This window comes from Garra rufa, unplaced genomic scaffold (genome assembly GCF_049309525.1).
Source record: "Garra rufa unplaced genomic scaffold, GarRuf1.0 hap1_unplaced_267, whole genome shotgun sequence".
In the NCBI taxonomy this organism is placed as follows: Eukaryota; Metazoa; Chordata; class Actinopteri; order Cypriniformes; family Cyprinidae; genus Garra; species Garra rufa.
Genome location: NW_027394539.1, coordinates 1 through 20,058, shown reverse-complemented (window position 1 = coordinate 20,058; position 20,058 = coordinate 1). Strand labels below are relative to the sequence as shown.

Below are 20,058 nucleotides of genomic sequence, written 5' to 3'. Positions count from 1 at the left end.
ATCAAATTTACATAATTGTTTGTTTGTAGCACTCAAAAGGCTTTGAGACTTGGAATTGAGAACATAATCTCAGATGAGGACATACAAGTGAGTATCAAATCATAAACATTTTTGAACGCACACACACAAACATGTTATATTTTTAATGTGTGTGTTTTTTTTAAGAATTCTCTTCTGTTTATCAAGCCTGCATTTATTTGATCCAAAGTGCAGCAAAAACAACTACATTTTGAAATATTTGTACTATTTAAAATAACTGTTTTCTATTTGAATATATTTAAATAATGTATTTTATTCCTGTGATTTCAAAGCTGAATTTTTAGCATCATTACTCTAGTCACATGATCCTTCAGAAATCATTCTAATATTATGATTTTCTACTAAAAAACATTTAATATTGTTATTATTATTATTATGTTGAAAACAGCAGAGTAGACTTTTTTTCAGGTTTCTTTGATGAATAGAAAGTTCTAAAATAGAAATCATTTGTAACATTATAAATGTCTTTATCATCACTTTTCATCAATTTAAAACATTCTTGCTAAATAAAGTTTCTGTGATTTTGGTGTAGTGTATAATGTTACAAAAGCTTTTTTATTTCAGATAAATTCTGATCTTCTGATCTTTCTATTCAAATAATTCTGAAAAAATTTACTCAACTGTTTTAAATATTGATGATAATAATAATAAATGTTTTTGAGCAGCAAATCAGCACATTAGAATGATTTCTTAAGGATCATGTGACTGGAGTAATGATGCTGAAAATGTAACTTTGATCACATAAATTACATTTTAAAATAAATTCAAATAGAAAGCAGTTATTTTAAATAGTATATATATTTTACAATATAACTGTTTTTGCTGTACTTTGGATTAAATAAATGCAGGCTTGGTGAGCAGAAGAGAAGTATTTAAAAAAAAAATCTTAAATGTTCAAAAACATTTTTAACAGACTTCTGTTCCCACAGGCTTTACATAAAGCTTTTCACAGTGAGGCTCTCAAATCCTGCCGATTTTACATGTGGAAACATCCTGAGACATTGATTAAATTCAAGCAGCACTTAAAGCCACAACAGTGCCATTTCAGTCAAAGTGATGTAAGAAGCGAAAGTTTCACATTTTACTTGCTGTATATTTTGAGTTATATTACCACCAGAACTGTTCCTTATCCTAAATGATTTAATATTCTCATGTTTAATAATAGTTAATCAAACTTGCTGACAAAATAAAGAGAGCAGTGGATGCAGATGAAGATTTTGAAGACCTAAACTACATCTTTGATGTCATGCTTCCAGAGGTTGGTGGTAATTGTAATTTAATGCTGATTGTTGTTATTGAATGTTTGGTGGTAACATCTTTTCTTTTCTTTTTTTAAAGGTGACTATACTTGTTTTACAAAGACTGGAAAATATTTGCCGCTATGTGGTTGAAGTTTTAATGGCCTCTGGCATGGTTAAGTTTCACTGAATTGAGCTTTGCAAAACCAGCTACCTATTAAAGAAAATTGCTATTGCTTTAACTAACACACTTGTTGAATGTCTTTTCTGTCTGGGCTTGCTGAAAAAGGTATAAACAGTACATTTTATATGCTACCATTGACTGACATTGGGGATTAGTTTACAATAACAACTACAAATTCAACTAAAATATAGATAGCATTTAATAATGTCATAAGAGGTTCCCAAACATGGCTTTAATATTTAAAAAGAATAATTTATAGAATTATGCAAAAAGAAATTAAATTATTTACTAACAATGTGAAAATTAATTTGTTGTGGAGATGCCTGAATGTTTTGTTAAATTATTTGACTTTCTGTAGCCACATTATACTAGAGATCAAGTTTAATAGACCCACATTACTGCATTGTGAAGAGCAAATGTCAAGTTCCAGTACACTTCTGAATGGTTGGCCATAAAGCCTTTCTGAATGGTAGGTGTCACTTTATAATGGTTTGTGAAATTTTCATGCTAATTTACAATTATCTGAAATGCCTGATAAGTGCCTGGTAAGTGTCAATTAGTGATAGCACATACCTTCTGCAGGTTGGTACAAAATTAACATTACAATTATGGTCCCCTATCTGTCTTTTATAATTCCAAATGACACAGCGGAACTGTACATTCTATGCAAAGAAGGGAGAAATGTGAAACACTGTCAAAAAAATTTATTTAGAATATGTATTTAAATAGATTGTAAAAAGAAAAAAAAGTTGGCTATATAAAACAAAACGTAAAATAAACGTAAGTACATATGTAAATACACAACACAAATATTGAAAACATGAAAAAGCGTAACGGGTGTTGTACGGAATAATTAATGTAATTAACCCTATGTTTGAAAGAAATGTCATAAATATAAGTTCGGCCGTTAAGTACGTGTGCTACACGGTCTACGTTAAACTCCAGCTGACAGCGACAGTCTCACTCGAGGTGCCAGTGTGCCACAGCAGTGACATGTTCCGTGACAGTGACACTGACATAATGCATCGGCAGTTTGGCACATGTCACAAGTGTCACTGGCACATGCCACTCTGCGGTGACACATGTCACTAAAAAACGGAAGTGTCACTCGAGTGACAGTGACACTGACATAATCCATCGGCATGTCACAAGTGTCACTGACACATGCCACTCTGCGGTGACAGATGTCACTGAAAACCGGAAGTGTCACTCGATGTGCCACTGAGCAGTGGCATGTGCCAGTGGTTTCCGTGCGTCAGATGCCATGTCACTTAATGTTAATACCGCCTCTCCAGAAATTGTGAGTAAGATGTTACTTTAGTTCTAGAATAAATGTGAACATGCATTAATTCATCTCACTCACTAAAAACAGACACAGTGTTCCTCAAAATGAATAAAAACACTGAAATTCAACGCAAACCTGCAATAATTAAATATGTTAAATAATACAAATATCCTTTATGTATTTAACCCCATTTTATTAACCGATGATCTTCGATGATCCAATTCATCCATACTAATAAGCAAAAATGACTTAAGATAATCTAACATTTGTTTTCTTTTTTTATTGCTGAAGAGTTGACATTTGTTCTTCTGTGGTCTACTGTACAGACGGAGATTTACTTTTCTCTAAACCTGAGGCTTTTGCTGTGAAAAGGCTTTTACATTTGACAAAAATACAACTTTTTATATTAAAAACAAACAAGCAAGCCCTGCCCAGATTTAAAAAGTAACGCAAAAGTAACGTAACACATTACTTTCCGTACAAAGCTAAACTAAGTAACGTAATTAGTAACTTTTTTAGGGAGTAACTCATTATCGTAACGCATTACTATAAAAGTAACTTTCCCCAACACTGGTTGTGAGTCTCTCAGTGACTCTCATGTGTTTGTCCTGCAGTGAACTCACCTGCCTCCTCAGCGCTGAAGTGATCCAGCGGGTTTCCTGCGGCGTCCGGGTTCATCATGGTGATCTGGAAGCTCACGTCTTCTAGCGCGCCGTCCATCTGCCCGTCCTGACAGGTGTAGCGGTCCACGTACATCACGTGCCACGTCTGCGGTGTGGACTGATGCGGTACGGTCTGGTTCTGCTCCTCTTTGATCAGGTTAACTGGAAATGTGAAATATATGTGACCCTGGAGCACAAAACCAGTCTGGAGTAGCACAGCTATATTTGTAACAATAACCCATTGTATGGGTCAAAATGATCAAGTGTTCTTTTATGCAAAAAACTCATTAGGATATTAAGTAAAGATCATGTTCCAAGAAGATAGTTGGTCAATTTAATATGCTCTAAGAACTTCATTTAGACAACTAAAAAAGTGATTTTCTCAGTAAGTTTTGCATCCTCAGATTCCAGATTTTCAAATAGTTGCATCTCTGGCCAAATACTGTCCTGTCCAAACAAACCACAAATCAATAGAAAGCTTATTTATTCCCTTATGACTGGTTTTGTGTCAACAGTATTATTACAATTACTGATAAAACATCTATAAATGTTGTCCTTTTTGCTTTAAGGCGAGACACTACAGACAAAACCAGTGTTTTCATGAGGTCTATTTTGCTTTTGTAACATATCTTATATTATACTAGTGGAAAGAAAACATGCAAAATACACATTAAAGTGATTATTTAATTTCACTTTAATCTGTAGATTTCAGTTCCAAGAGTTTTTTTTTATTTCTATTTTTCTATTATTTTATTCCTTTCTATATTTTGAAGATTTGTTCATATATAATTCACACTTGATTATACCACATTTTACTCTTAAAAACATGGTGAAAATGTTTTTTTTGTCTGCTGACAGTATTTTCTAATTTATGAAGTGATGAAAAGAGAACCAAATTTCTGACCCTGGAGCACAAAACCAGTCTTAAGTAGCAATAGCCAACAATACATTGTATGAGTCAAAATGATCCATTTTTCTTTTATGGCAGAAATCATTAGGATATTAAGTAAAGATCATGTTCCATTAAGATATTTTGTAAACTTCCTACTGTAAATATATCAAAACTTAATTTTTGATTAGTAATATGCATTGCTAAGAACTTAATTTGGACAACTTCAAAGGCAATTTTCTCAATATTTAGATTTTTTTGCACCCTCAGTTCCAGATTTTCAGCTTTCAGATGATGTATAAATCTCGATTTCAAAAAATTGACCCTTATGACTGGTTTTGTGGTCCAGGGTCACACATGTGTTTCCTGCAGCAGCAGATTGATTTTTATAATATGTGACCCTGGACCACAAAACCAGTCTTAAGTCGCTGGGGTATATTTGTAGCAATAGCCAAAAATACATTGTATGGGTCAAAATTATTGATTTTTCTTTTATGCCAAAAATCATTAGGAAATTAAGTAAAGATCATGTTCCATTAAGATTTTTTGTAAAATTCCTACTATAAATATATCAAAATGTAATTTTTGATTAGTAATATCCATTGTTAAGAACTGAATTTGGAGAAGTTTAAAGGTGATTTTCTCAGTATTTTGATTTTTTGCACCCTTAGATTCCAGATTTTCAAATAGATGTATCTCGGCCAAATATTGTCCTATCCTAACAAACCATACAGCTTATTTATTGAGCTTTCATATGATGTATATATCTCAGTTTTGTAAAATTTAACCTTATGACTGGTTTTGTGGTCCAGGGTCACATATTGATCAACAAATGTAGATTATAGAATAGTTTATCCATCATTAACACAGCAGGATTGGTTTGAGCTTCATGCGAACATCAGCAGAGCGCCTGAAACTGATCCCTGATAAGAAGATGAGCGTCTGCATTTGCAGTCTGGGGTCAAAGTTCACACGTGTCACATAGAAAGACAGAAACATAATGTTGCACTGAACATAAGCAGTTAAAGCAGTCAGAGATGTGAAGAGTCTTACTAGAGATGTGAGCGGAGCTGACTCTCTCCAGACAGCTGAGATTGTCAAAACCCTCCGACCCCTGAAACAGCAGCAGTCTGGCCTCTTTCTGCACCGCCAGCAGCACATTATCCACACGATACGCCACCACACCATTCTCACCTGAGACACACACACAGGTGGATCATAAACTCATATGGACAGTAATCACATGTGCACATTCTAATCAGACTGACACTAAACAGCAACATTCCTGCATTCATGCATGCATGTGAACAGACAGGCAAAGATATATAAGAGCACTTGCAAATGCCTGATGTCAGTGTAACTGCAGTTTAATATCAGACACTCACCGTGATACAGAAACCTGCTGATGTATTGCCCATCATTCTCTCTGGCCGCTTCGCTGCTGAAAACCCCAGAAACCGTTTTCCCTAATGCAGGATATGAGGTAAACAAAAGAACAATGAGGATGATAAAGTACAAAAACATTATTTCATTTCAGCAGAAGCTCTTATTCTCTTCATTCACTGCTATCAATGAGGTAATACTGTGCCTTTCCGCCCACCGGCTGATCGACGTGTGCTGCAACCAATCCCAATACGCTATTTCAGACTAGCGCAGTAATGCGACCAATGAGAGCGCGGCGGAGGCGGGGACAGAGTCACTGGCAGCTCGGCTCATACGTGTCAGCGCTGCCGCAAACCGCTGCTTAGAACTGTCGTGAGGAGTGTTTACAGAGCTGGAATCATGTCCATTACTTCTTGAACGTGAAGATGTGAAGATTTGATCTGCAGTTTGGTGGAAACATGGACATCGTTTTAATAGAGTGAGTAACGCGTTCTGAAGCGATCGACTGTCATCTGAGGAAAGCTAAGTGTTTAATTAGAGTTGATTCGTGATGAACTGTGAGTGATTTGTGTTGTAGATTACTGTGATATCCAGTGTGAACATCTGCTGAAGATGAGCTGCTGTGTGCTGGTGACTGGAGGAGCCGGATTCATGTGAGATTCATTACTAACAAACTCTCTAAAAGTACATCTGAACACTTCAAATGACCGAATGTCACTGCATTACACAACAGAACATCACATCAGGGGTCAATTAATGGACAGACTCGATTTAAGTCTTGAGATGTTGAATCAATAGGTTTATTGTTGAACTGAGAACAGTTTGGGTTTGTCTCAATGCACACACTTGAGCCCTTGTCTACTAGCAAGACAAATTGAGTTGATTAATGACCATGTTATTGAACTGAATTGAATAAGTGTGCTGTTGTCTTCTGTGGAGCTGCTTTACTGATGAAATCACTAGTGTTAGTGTACTTTCACTTACTCAAGTGGTCAAGAGTGCAGTGAGTATTGGGACAGACCCAGTGGATGATGTTGTCAGAATATAGTAGGAAAAAACCCACACTACCAGTGGAAAGTTTTTGAACAGAAAGATTTTGAATGCTTTTTAAGCTCGCATTTACAACATTAACAGTAAAATTGAGAAATATTTCACTATTTAAAAAAACTGCTTTCTATTTGAATGTTTTAGAATTTATTTCTGTGATCAAAGCTGAATTTTCAGCATCATTACTCTGTCTTCAGTGTCACATGAGCTATCAGACATCCTTCTAAAACACAGATTTGCTGTTTAAGAAACATTTCTGATTATTATTATAAGCAATATTTTTTTTTTTTAATGATTCTTTGATGTATCGAAAGATCCAAAGATCAGCATTTATCTGAAATAAAAAGCTTTTGTAACATTATACAGTCGTGGCCAAAAGTTTTGAGAATTATATAAATATTGGAAATTGGAAAAGTTGCTGCTTAAGTTTTTATAATAGCAATTTGCAGATACTCCAGAATGTTATGAAGAGTGATCAGATGAATTGCATAGTCCTTCTCTGCCATGAAAATGAACTTCCATCCAAGAAAGTCCAGCAAGCGGCAGGATGGTCTCCTAAAGAGGATTGAGCTGCGGGATCGGAGTGCCACCAGTGCAGAGCTTGCTCAGGAATGGCAGCAGGCAGGTGTGAGCGCATCTGAACACACAGTGAGGACAAGACTTTTGGAAGATGGCCTGGTGTCAAGAAGGGCAGCAAAGAAGCCACTTCTCTCCAAAAAAAACCATCAGGGACAGATTGATCTTCTGCAAAAAGTATGGCGAATGGACTGCTGAGGACTGGGGCAAAGTCATATTCTCCGATGAAGCCTCTTTCCGATTGTTTGGGGCATCTGGAAAAAGGCTTGTCCGGAGAAGAAAAGGTGAGCGCTACCATCAGTCCTGTGTCATGCCAACAGTAAAGCATCCTGAGACCATTCATGTGTGGGGTTCTTCTCATCCAAGGGAGTGGGCTCACTCACAATTTTGCCCAAAAACACAGCCATGAATAAAGAATGGTACCAAAACACCCTCCAACAGCAACATCTTCCAACAATCCAACAACAGTTTGGTGAAGAACAATGCATTTTCCAGCACGATGGAGCACCGTGCCATAAGGCAAAAGTAATAACTAAGTGGCTCGGGGACCAAACGTTGACATTTTGGGTCCATGGCCTGGAAACTCCCCAGATCTTAAAACTTGTGGTCAATCCTTAAGAGGCGGGTAGACAAACAAAAACCCACTAATTCTGACAAACTCCAAGAAGTGATTATGAAAGAATGGGTTGCTATCAGTCAGGATTTGGCCCAGAAGTTGATTGAGAGCATGCCCAGTCGAATTGCAGAGGTCCTGAAAAAGAAGGGCCAACACTGCAAATACTGACTCTTTGCATAAATGTCATGTAATTGTCGATAAAAGCCTTTGAAACGTATGAAGTGCTTGTAATTATATTTCAGTACATCACAGAAACAACTGAAACAAAGATCTAAAAGCAGTTGAGCAGCAAACTTTGTGAAAACTAATATTTGTGTCATTCTCAAAACTTTTGGCCGTGATTGTACATTATACCATTCAAAAGCTTGGAGTTAATTTTTTTTGGGAAAGAAATTATAGAAATTAATATTTTTATTTAGCAAGGTTGCTTTAAATGGATCAAAAGTGATGATTAAGACATTTATAATGTTACAAAAGATTTCTATTCACATAAATGCTGTTCTTCTGAACTTTCTACTCCGGAAAGAAACCTGAAAATTCTACTCAGTTTTCAACATAATAATAATAGTAATGTTTTTTGAGCAGCAAATCAGCATATTAGAATGATTTCTGAAGGATCATGTGACACTGAAGACTGCAGTAATGATGCTGAAATTGGAATTTTGCTTTGAAATCACAGGAATAAATTACATTTTAAAATATATTAAAATAGAAAGCAGTTATTTTAAATAGTAAAATATTTTAAAAATGTGACAGTTTTTGCTGTTCTTCAGATTAAATAAAAGCAGGCTTGGTGAGCAGAAGAGACGTTTTAAAAAACATTAAAAGTCTTACTATTCAGAAACTTTTGACTGGTAGTGTATGTCTGAATTCACAGAATTCATAAAACAGTAGTTTAAAAGCACTCAGATGACATACAGGGCTAGTTCCAGTGAGATTCACCTGCTGATTTAAACACTGAGACTTCAGACGTCAGCAGCGGTGAAAAAAAAAAGACCTGCGGTGAATAATCTGATAAATGACATTCATACAGTTATAAGCTTGTAAATTTGTGTTTGATGTTTAATGCTGTTCTTTTTGTTTTTCTCAGTGGATCTCATTTGATCAGTGCTCTGGCCTTGAGATTCCCACACTGGAGGATCATCAATGTTGATAATGTGAGTCTCTGAACAGCATTGAATCAGTGGTTTCCTCAAATAAAGCGTCTCATGTCAGTGTCGGTGTGTTTTTCAGCTGCAGTACTGCTCCAGTCTGAAGAACCTGCGGTCTGTGGAGGGCAGCAGCACCTACACCTTCATCCCGGTACAGACAACTAGTTTGTATCAGTGTTGGGGAAAGTTACTTTTAACAGTAATGCATTGCAATATTGAGTTACTCCCTAAAAAAGTAACTAATTACATTACTCAGTTACTTTTTATGGAAAGTAAAGCGTTACGTTACTTTTGTGTTACTTTTTAAATCTGGGCAGGGCTTGCTTGTTTGTTTTAATATAAAAAGTTCTATTTTTGTCAAATGTAAGTCTTTTCACAGCAAAAGCCTCAGGCTTAGAGAAAAGTAAATCTCCGTCTGTACAGTAGACCGCAGAAGAACAAATGTCAACTCTTCAGCAATAAAAAAAGAAAACAAATGTTAGATTATCTTGAGTAATTTCTGCTTATTAGTATGGATGAATTGGATCATCGAAGATCAGCAGCAAAGACATCGGTTAATAAAATGGGATTAAATACATAAAGGATATTTGTATTATTTAACATTTAATTATTGCAGGTTTGCGTTGAATTTCAGTGTTTTTATTCAATTTGAAGAACACTGTGTCTGTTTTTTAGTGAGTGAGATGAATTAATGCATGTTCACATTTATTCTAGAACTAAAGGAACATCTTACTCACAATTTCTCTCAACATGGGGACAGGAGAGCTTTTAATCAATAAATGGGGGAAAAGAAACTCAGATATTTTCTTGTCAATTAAAAGTAATGCATTACTGTACTAGTTACTTGGAAAAAGTCACATTATTACGTATCTTGCACTGGTTAGTACTCTAGTTATGTCCATCTGATCCACAGCTGATGAACAGTGATCTCCTTCTCGCAGGGTGATGTTTGCAATCCATTTTTCATAAAGCATCTCTTTTCAACGGAGAAGATTGATATAGTGTTTCACTGTGCTGCTGAAACTCATGTGGGTGAGTAAATGCTGTCAGTTCATCGTTCACACAATAAACCTGCTTTGTGTTTCTCTACAGGACTCTGTGTTTCTCATACATGTGATTTTATCCTGATGTAGAGAACTCGTTCCTGTGTCCGTCACACTTCATGCGTGTGAATGCGGACGGCACTGGAGTGTTGATCAGAGCGGCGTTTGAGGCGCGTGTGCAGCGCTTCATCTACATCAGCACTGATGAGGTCTATGGAGACAGTCTGGAGCAGGTGACGTCAAACTGGGCTTCTCACTGTGTTCAGTCACTTGAAATTAAAACAAAACTTGCATGAAAACACCTTTCTCTAACCAATTGCAAATGTTTTATTGAAAGTGTAATCTATGTCTATCTGTGCCATTAAATATGAAGTGTCTGTATTTGTGTTATTTTTTAAATAGCAAAATGCAGTTTAAATCAAAGTCCCTTTAAGGCAAGTCATGTCACTCGGCGGCCATCTTTGAAACGCCTCTCGGGCATACAAGTGCAGCTCCTATCTGTTTGAATGGGGAAACATCAAATTCTCCAAAACTGTTCACCAAGCTTATGATTAAATTTCATATTTTAAATCTTCAAAGAAATCCAACAGGAACTGCCTCATAAATATGGTTCCTTGTGCTCCAATAGCGTGAAAAAACGCTTATTTTTCCGGCTAGATGAGCCAGTGCGCATGCGCAGTACTGAGCGCACGTCTTAGAGCGCCGATTGTTTCTATAGCAACCGGGACTTCTAACGGCAGCTGCAGTGACGCGCTGACTTTTCTAATCAACTATTGGCTCTTTCACTAAGAAGGCGGGGCTTCGCGGCCATAATGAGCGTTGCATTTTTCCCCATTCAAAACTACAGGAGTGACATGTCTTGGGTATTCTATAGTCTTTGGTTTAAATGCAGCTTCAAAGGGCTCTAAATGATCCTAGCCAAGGAAGAAGGGTCTTTTCTAGCGAAACGATCAGTTATTTTCTCAAAAAGAATTACAGTTTATATACTATCTAACCCCAAAGTCTGGTCTTGTCTAGCTCTGTGATGCACATGTGTACTCTGGTTCAAGACAGTTAGGGTATGTTGAAAAACTTCCACTTTCTCCAATTTCAAAATCGTCCTACATCGCTGTTTTACCTTTTTTTGTAAAGGGTGTTTGACCTTCTTTGCACGTTCATTTTGTCAACACTGGGTGGGTTCTTCTGCAGCGATGGAGGATGATTTTGAAGTTGGAGGAGAAAATGAGATGGGAGTTTTTCAACATACCCTAACTGTCTTGAACAGGAATACACAGAGTACACATGCGCATCACAGAGATAGACAAGACCAGCATTTGAGGTTTAAAATTATATAATTATTATTATTATTATTATTTTATTTAGAAAATGACAGATTGTTTAGCTAGATAAGACCCTTCTTCCTCGGCTGGGATCATTTAGAGCCCTTTGAAGCTGCATTTAAACTGCATTTTGGTAGTTCAAACTCACGGGGCACGAAAGACAGACATGAACATCTTGGATAACAATGGGTTGAGTACATTTTCTGAAAAGTTTTGTTCTGCAAGTGAACTAATCCTTTAAACTGTTGCTTTTTTATTACACAAATGTGAATAAAAAAAACTAATCCAAGATCAGGTAAAAACCATAAACACTTGTTTATGAACTTACAGAATCATTGACATTTGAGAATGTTTTGAAACAGTTACGCTGTAACAAAGCCTTGTTTACTGAAATGATGTGATGCTTTGAATCACTGGTTTACAACAAAAGACTCCCAAAGGTTTGAGGTTTTATGGAACCACTAGTTCAAGCACAGCATCTGAAGCCCTCAAGAAAACAAACTGAGTTCTACCAACTGACTAACCAAACATTTCCTGTTGACCAGTTTAGTACAGCTGTGTTTTGATGCCAGTGATCTGGTTCTTGTTTTCACAGCCATTTGATGAACTGAGTCCAAAGAGACCCACCAATCCGTACTCGGCTTCGAAAGCTGCAGCAGAAAACATTGTGATGTCGTACTGGAAGAAGCACAAGGTATCAGTCGTTAAATTATACCTGTGATATCCTAATAATTTACTTGGAGTGTTTTGTAATCCCCATTATTCGTAATGCTAAATTTGTGGTACAAACAATGCATTCTAAATCTGTGTTTATGTCTCATGATATTTACTGAATTCTGAGATTGCTCTGACAGTAGATTTTTTTTTTTCTGGCATGGAATAAAAAATTAAATTGCCACCTTTTATCTCACAATTCTGACTTTTTCACAGGATTAAATGTTTATATCTCACAAAAATAATCAGAATTGTTATAATAAGAATTCATATAAACTCAGAAATGTGAAAAAATGTCAGAATGAAAATTGTGAGATAAGAAGTTGTTTTTACTTTTTTCTTCATGAGCTTCTGTAAATACTGCACATAATGTATAAACACTTCTGTAAGTGGATCATTGATTTGTTTCTGTGTCACAGTGATGTTGGTAAATATCAGCAAATGCTCCAGATTTTGATGTGGTGTAATATTGAAGTGTATTTTCTGTCTGCTGTAGTTCCCCGTTCTGATCACGAGGAGCAGTAACGTTTATGGACCACGGCAGCATCACGAGAAGGTGCGTGTTCAGCAGCTCTACACGCGTGTTTGACAGTCACATGAGCTCAGCTCTTCATCAGCGTGTGCTTGTGTTTGTTCAGGTCATTCCCAGATTCCTGTCGCTCATCCAGCGGGATCAGAAGTGGTGAGTGTCTCTGATTTACCGGAGCGCATCTTCATGTCCGTGTTCATCCGCTTTAGTGTGTGTGTGTGTCTGCTGTCCTCCAGCACTATCCAGGGCTCAGGCCTGCAGTCCAGACACTTCCTGTACGTCAGCGACGTCACAGACGCATTCCTGATGCTCATGGAGAAAGGCATTCTGGGAGAGATTTACAACATCGGGAGCAGCTTTGAGATCCCCATCATTCATCTCGCCAGAGAACTAGTGAAGATGGTAGGAGCCGCGTGAGCAGCTCAGTGTTCGTTTAGAGACATAAACAGAGTTGGGGAAAGTTACTTTTAAAAATAACGCATTACAATATTGAGTAACTAATTATGTTACTTTGTCAATATAAAAAGTTGTATTTTTGTCAAATGTAAAAGCCTTTTCACAGCAAAAGCCTCAGGCTTAGAGAAAAGTAAATCTCCGTCTGTACAGTAGACCGCAGAAGAACAAATGTCAACTCTTCAGCAATAAAAAAGGAAAACAAATGTTCGATTATCTTGAGTCATTTCTGCTTATTAGTATGGATGAATTGGATCATCGAAGGTCGGCAGCAAAGACATCGGTTAATAAAATGGGATTAAATACATAAAGGATATTTGTATTATTTAACATATTTAATTATTGTAGGCTTGTGTTGAATTTCAGTGTTTTTATTCATTTTGAAGAACACTGGATCTGTTTTTTAGTGAGTGAGATGAATGAATGCATGTTCACATTTATTCTAGAACTAAAGGAACATCTTACTCACAGTTTCTCTCAACATGAGGACAGGAGAGCTTTTAATCAATAAATGGGGGAAACGTAACTCAGATATTTTCTTGTCAATTAAAAGTAATGCATTACTTCACTTGTTACTTGGAAAAAGTCACATTATTACATAACTTGTGTTACCAACACTGCTAATCATACTAATCCATAATCATCTGTTTCCTGTTGACAGAAGGTGAACGTCTCAGAGGAAGCGTTGGATGACTGGATGGAGTTTGTTGAAGACCGGTGTGTGCTGATCTGTCCTATGTTTGAGATCTGTATTAATGAATGTGTCATATATTAACGCATGTGTTGATCTTCAGTCCGGTGACGGAGCTCCGCTATCCCATGATATCACACAAACTGCACACACTCGGCTGGAGACCCAAAATATCCTGGAAGGAAGGAATCAGACGGACCAGTAAGACATTCAGATGATTCTCTGTGGTTATGATGATGATGATGATGGTGATGAAGAGTATGACGTGTGTCTCTGTTGTGTTCAGTACAGTGGTATGAGGAGAATCCAAACTATTGGCCGTTAATCGGTGAGAAACGAGAGGAATCGCCAGCATCACATGATCAGACGCCGTCACATGCAGTGCCTTATGTCAGATAATGAGGTTTATTCATTTATTAACTGATTTACACATTATCTATGCAAGATTGTCCATTTTCCTGATCATTTACTGACCCCCATGTCATCCAATATATTCATGTCTTTCTTTCCTCAGTCAAAAAAAATATTTTTTTTGAGGAAAACATTCCAGAATTTTTCTCCATATATTGGACTTCAGTGGTGCTCAACGGATTGAAGATTAAAAATGCAGCCTCAAAGGACTCTAAACGATCCCAGCCGAGGAATGAGGGTCTTATCAAGTGAAACAATCTGTCATTTTACAAAAACATTATTAATCTCAAATGCTTGTCTTTTCTAGCTCTGCATACTCCGGTTCAAGACAGTTAGGGTATGTCCAAAAACTCCCATCTTATTTTCTCCTCCAACAGTCCAACTTCAAAATCATCCTACATCGCTGATTTATATTTTTTTGTAAAGGGCATTTGATCTTCTTTGCACATTCACTTTGTAAACACTGGGTCGGTTCTTCTGCAGCGATGGAGGATGATTTTAAAGTTGGAGGAGAAAATGAGATGGGAGTTTTTGGACATACCCTAACTGTCTTGAACCGAAATAGAGCTAGACAACATAAGCATTTGTAGTTAGAAAATGTATAAATTGTACTTTTTTATTTTTTGCTTTAGAAAATAACTGATCGTTTTGCTAGATAAGGCCCTTATTCCTCAGCTGAAATAGTTTGAAGCTGCATTTAAACAGCATTTTTAGCTTTCAATCCGTTGAGCACCATTAAAGTCCACTATATGGAGAAAAATCCTGAAATGTTTTCCTCAAAAAATGTAATTTATTTATGACTAAAAAAAAAGGCATGAATGTCTTGGATGACATGGGGGAAAGTAAATGATCAGGAATTTTTTTTATTTTGGAAGTGGAGTAATTCTTTAAATAAAGTGCCAATCAGTGAAGACTGGGGGTTGAATGTGATGAAGGATTATTAGAGACTTCATACTCTAAACATCATCATGGAAATGCACAGGAGTACAGAGGACCAAAAGTTAAAGATGCTGAGATATATTCAAGCTCGTTTATAATGGAAATTGTTAGTCTTAAACTGACATAAGATCAGTTGTTTTGACCATTTTCATTATTTGATTATGAAAACTTGAATAGTCTTTATTTGTATGATTGCATGGATGTTATGTTTCTGATCATTTTTATGTTTTAATAAAAAATGTTTTTAAACACATTTGTGATAAAGTTCTGTTGTTAATGCTCTGCATGAGATTAGACTTTGGATCTTTGGAATAGAACATTTAATACGAATTTAAAATGTAACTGGTTTTTTTTTTTTTCAAATTGAATGTGTTTTTAAATTACAGAGTTATAATAGTTCATTCAAACTGATACATTTTTAAAAATTACAAAACATTGAACAACATTACTGAAACTTTAACGTAGGGGAGACACTGCAGGCAAAGATTTTGGGCTTTTTGGTTATTCATAAAGTTTTTTTTCAGACTAGTAAAAAAAAAAACACCCAAAAGACACTGTTAAGTGTTTCTTTATAGCACTTTATCTATTTGTGTCAATAGATTCCAATTACAATACATATTTTTAAAGGTCAAGAGTTTTTTTCTCCTACACTGAGCCATAAATCTCCACTTCAGCAGCTCTTACACACACCACACTTTACATTTGTATTCCTGTCTATATCCTGAAGGTTTTTACAGAGGGATTTGTTCATATAGAATTTGCTTGATTATATACATTTTATTCCTCAAAAATTGTGAAAATATATTGTTTTCTGTCTGTTCTTAGAATTATGGAGTGACAAAGAAGATATATCCAAAATTCGCTCTGTAAAAACATTTGACTCTAATATGTCAAAAAAAAAAGAATTTTTCTCCATATAGTGGACTTCAGTGGTGCTCAACAGATTGAAGGTTAAAAATGCAGGTTCAATGCAGCTTCAAATAGCTCTAAACTATCCCAGTCGAGGAATAAGGGCCTTATTTAGCAAAACAATTGGTCATTTTCCTAAAAATAATATACTTAAATACTTTAACCTCAAATGCTCATCTTGTCTAGCTCTGTGGTGCACATGTGTTCTCTGTGTACTCCAGTTCAAGACAGTTAGGGTATGTTGAAAAACTCCTATCTCATTTTCTCCTCCAACTTTAAAATCGTCCTACATTTTCTGTAAAACCATTTGACTTATACGTAAAAAAAAATAAAAATAAAATAAAAAAATTTGAAACCGTGTTTAGATTTTTGTGCTAGAAATAAATGCAAATTATCGCATATTTTATTAAATAATGACTCATTTGAATATTTAAACCTAACATTTTAAAAAACATAATACAAAAAAAATAGTTTGCAATGATCAATGTAATCAATCAACTGGGAAAGGTGATAACAACTAGTTCTTTTTTACCTTATTCACCTGCAGTGTCTCGTCTTAAGGCAGAAGTTACAAATAAAATCTCATCCACAATATGAAAAAAAAATGATTTCAATGATTTTAAAAATAATACTGTTTCTGCGCCCTTTTTTTGTTTCCTTTTTTATTATTATGCAAACTTTTAACATACAAAAAGTACAGAACAGACTAAACCTTTACAGGAAAAGACAATAATAGGACAAAACAACACATCTTGTAAAGTTTCACATAAAAAGATAAAGATTTACAGACGAATAATAAAAATAATAACTTAATATAAATATATAAAATAAGAAAATAATAATAATAACAAACACATACAGAGGAAGAACCTTATGCATTACTGGTATTACCAAAACAATCTTCATAATATTTCAAAATTCTATCACTTTTCTTGTTTTTAATCAATCTAAGAGATTTAAGGAAAAAGAAGGCTGCGATTTAGAGAATTTTTGTTTATGAATAAAAAAATTTCCCAATCAAAATAAAAAAACTATCTATGTAATTCACTGAAATACTAGTTTTACCTTTATAGTAACAAATTATATCTTTTAACTGAAAGGAACTGAAAGAATCAAGGTGCTGTTACACGTGTGACGTACAGCGTCATCTGGCGTCCGCGCGCTCGCTGCGTTCAGCGCAGTTCGGAAGTGACGTTGAAGTGAACGCGCACGCACGTGTGTATCGCTGCATGTTTCCCCAGCACATGTGTGTGTTTATGTGACTGTAAGGACGCTGATCGGAACCGGTTTAAATCTCAAGTTGGTCATGATGGGGGAACACGAGCGGTATCCGCCGCCGAACTTCAGCGCAGCAGCGGATCCTCCAGCGGCTCTTCACTGGAGCGGCTCCACTCTCCAGAACACCCGCAAGTTCGAGGCTTCCAGAGACTGGAGCTGGACTCAACCGGCACAGACCGGACCCTGGACGAGCCACTACCAGCCCCAGCCCTACACAGGTATATGAGCTCACTCACCTGATATCATCTACCTGGTTAAGTGTGCAGTTAGAATGCTCATGTGTTTAGTTCACTGTTGATGTAGTTGTTAGTATGAAACAGTGAGTTCTGTGTTGACCTCATGTCATTTCTATCAGGTCATCTTCATCACCACCATCATTATCCTCCTCCTCATCATCAGCATCATGGCTGGTGGGGTTCAGCGCAGCATCACTGGGGCAGAAAGGTAAATCCAGACACTGTTTTATGAGTCCTAACACTGTGTGAGTGTTGATCTGCAGTCATGTGTGATGTGAGGATTCATTCGTGTGTGTGTGTGTGTGTGTGTGTGTGTGTGTGTGTGTTTGTGTGTGTGTGTTTGTGTGTGTTTGTGTTGGAGCAGAAGCAGCAGAAAGAGCCTGAGTTCAGTTATTTCTGTGACACGTGTGATCGAGGCTTCAAAACTCAAGACAAATATGATGAACACATCTCACAACACGTCAAGGTGAGCCGCCGTAATCCACACTCATGTAATTGTGCATCTGTCCGGTCTAACAAACATCTGTGTGTCTGCAGTGCTCTGTTGAAGACTGTCGCTTCACTGCACACGAGAAGCTGGTGAACATCCACTGGAAAAACGTGAGTGTCCTGTTCAGAAGCTCATGTTGATCATCATGCCTTTCTATGAGAATACTGACATCTACAATAAGAGTTCAGGAAAGTTACTTTTAAAAGTAATGCATTACAATATTGAGTTACCCCCTGAAAAAGTAACTAATTACGTAATGCATTATGTTACTTTTGTGTTACTTTTTAAATCTGGGCAGGGCTTGCTTTTTTTTTTTAATATAAAAAGTTGAATTTTAGTCAAATGTAAAAGCCTTTTCACAGCAAAAGCCTCAGGCTTAGAGAAAAGTAAATCTCCGTCTGTACAGTAGACCACAGAAGAAATGTTAGATTATCTTGAGTCATTTTTGTTTATTAGTATGGATGAATTGGATCATCGAAGGTCAGCAGCAAAGACATCAGTTAATAAAATGGGGTTAAATACATAAAGGATATATTTGTATTATTGAACATATTTAATGATTGCAGGTTTGCGTTGAATTTCAGTGTTTTTATTCATTTTGAGGAACACTGTATCTGTTTTTTTAGTGAGTGAGATGAATTAATGCATGTTCACATTTATTCTAGAACTAAAGGAACATCTTACTCACAATTTCTCTCAACATGGGGACAGGAGAGCTTTTCATCAATAAATGGGGGAAAAGTAACTCAGATATTTTCTTGTCAATTAAACAGTAATGTGTTACTTTACTAGTTACTGGGAAAAGGTAATATTATTATGTAACTTGCGTTACTTGGAAGGTGTTACCCCAAACACTGTCCACAACTATGGAGGACTGATATCACTGGATTCACTTTCAAAACAGCCAATCAAGATCCATCTGACTTTAAAGAGTTTGAGCATTTAAAGTGACAGACAACAAAACATCAGCCTGTTTATAATAAGCATAACATAATGATGCACCAATGTAGACAGTATTGTTATTGTTATAGTTGATGGTACCTGGTTTTAAACGTTTAAAGCTGAGTGCGTGACACTGCTGTTCTCCTGCAGAATCATGCTCCAGGAGCCAAAAGGATCAAACTGGACACCGCTGAGGACATCGCCAGATGGAGAGAGGAGAGACGCAAGTACGGCAGACATTTACTCCCCTTCAGATGTGTTTATTTCTATAACACTTTATACCAGTGTTTTTCAACCTTTTTTGAGCCAAGGTACATTTTTAATTGAAAAAAAATCACAAGGCACACCAACAATCGAAACTGTAAAAAATGAAACTCTGTAGCCTATTAGGGCTGGGCGATATGGCAAAAAAAATGTATCACGATAATTTTTTTTCATATCAGTCGATATCGATAATTATTACGATAAATGTCAAATCTTTATATCTATCAATATTAAAAGCAGATTTTTTTTCTCCTTAATGAAAGAAAAACCAGATAGTTAATTATTATTTATGGTTTATTGTCAGAACAAGACATATTTTCCAAACAATGATCAATTGAGGTAGAATACAGATTAGAATATTACTATCAAAATCAACATCAATAGAATACAACATTATTAATATTAATAGAATATATACAATTCTTAAAAAAAAGAACTGTAATATGATGATTTTTAAGTAGGCTATATTTATCATTCAACAAAAATAAGAATAGACAAATCTTTTCAGCATGCCAATCCCTTTGTGCAGCTGATTTAACACATTCTGTAAAATGTTTTAGCTGTCTGACAATATAAATAAAAAAATGGCTCAGGGCTCTATACTTACTTTTCTTGCTAGGAGCACTTGTGCTCCTAACTTTAAAAAAAATAGGGGCACAGTCAAAATTTTAGGAGCACATTCTAACCAATAATCAAAACTCTGATAAAAAAAAAAAATTAGCCTTCCTATTACGAGGTGCTATTTGACTCCTCAAAGTGATTTACAGGGG

General features: G+C 36.0%; 3 protein-coding genes across 4 annotated transcripts; 2 read left to right on the top strand and 1 right to left on the bottom strand.

Annotated features, from left to right (window-relative positions):
• Positions 1–3,331: 3,331 nt before the first annotated feature.
• Positions 3,332–5,914, bottom strand: LOC141317065 (integral membrane protein GPR180-like). The gene is made up of 3 exons (XM_073832889.1): positions 5,683–5,914; positions 5,351–5,491; positions 3,332–3,570 (listed from the first exon to the last, which is right to left on the bottom strand). The coding sequence occupies exons 1-3, from the start codon at positions 5,819–5,821 to the stop codon at positions 3,332–3,334; spliced, it is 519 nt and encodes a 172-aa protein (XP_073688990.1). The 5' UTR covers positions 5,822–5,914.
• A 112-nt stretch (positions 5,915–6,026) lies between these two features.
• Positions 6,027–15,420, top strand: LOC141317066 (dTDP-D-glucose 4,6-dehydratase-like). Of its 2 annotated transcripts, none has more exons than XM_073832891.1 (13): positions 6,027–6,158; positions 6,258–6,333; positions 9,010–9,076; positions 9,153–9,221; positions 10,012–10,102; positions 10,204–10,346; positions 12,028–12,126; positions 12,643–12,702; positions 12,785–12,828; positions 12,912–13,077; positions 13,790–13,845; positions 13,923–14,020; positions 14,111–15,420. In XM_073832891.1, exons 2-13 carry the CDS (start codon positions 6,293–6,295, stop codon positions 14,116–14,118), a joined length of 942 nt encoding a protein of 313 aa, XP_073688992.1. In that variant the 5' UTR covers positions 6,027–6,158; positions 6,258–6,292; the 3' UTR covers positions 14,119–15,420. The 2 variants fall into 2 exon arrangements, with proteins under 2 accessions (XP_073688992.1, XP_073688991.1); XM_073832890.1 differs by having other exon boundaries at positions 6,030–6,158; positions 14,106–15,420.
• Positions 15,421–17,279: 1,859 nt separating this feature from the next.
• On the top strand, positions 17,280–19,335 carry LOC141317068 (uncharacterized; the record flags this gene model as incomplete). Its single annotated transcript, XM_073832892.1, has 5 exons — positions 17,280–17,574; positions 17,712–17,800; positions 17,957–18,058; positions 18,130–18,192; positions 19,175–19,335. Coding segments are annotated over exons 1-5 (605 nt in total), but the record flags the coding sequence as incomplete, so codon positions are not given.
• Between the last annotated feature and the right edge of the window lie 723 nt (positions 19,336–20,058).

What these genes read in the sequence shown, in the direction of transcription:
- LOC141317066 (XM_073832890.1), top strand. Translation starts at nt 6,293, where the DNA reads ATGAGCTGCTGTGTGCTGGTGACTGGAGGAGCCGGATTCAT. An exon ending in GCACCTACACCTTCATCCCG is followed by an intron (nt 9,222 to 10,011) that starts GTACAGACAACT and finishes TCCTTCTCGCAG; the next exon opens with GGTGATGTTTGCAATCCATT. An exon ending in ATCCAGCGGGATCAGAAGTG is followed by an intron (nt 12,829 to 12,911) that starts GTGAGTGTCTCT and finishes GCTGTCCTCCAG; the next exon opens with CACTATCCAGGGCTCAGGCC.
- LOC141317065 (XM_073832889.1), bottom strand. Translation starts at nt 5,821, where the DNA reads ATGTTTTTGTACTTTATCATCCTCATTGTTCTTTTGTTTACCTCATAT. An exon ending in CAGCAGGTTTCTGTATCACG is followed by an intron (nt 5,492 to 5,682) that starts GTGAGTGTCTGA and finishes TGTGTGTCTCAG; the next exon opens with GTGAGAATGGTGTGGTGGCG. An exon ending in CAGCTCCGCTCACATCTCTA is followed by an intron (nt 3,571 to 5,350) that starts GTAAGACTCTTC and finishes TCACATTTCCAG; the next exon opens with TTAACCTGATCAAAGAGGAG.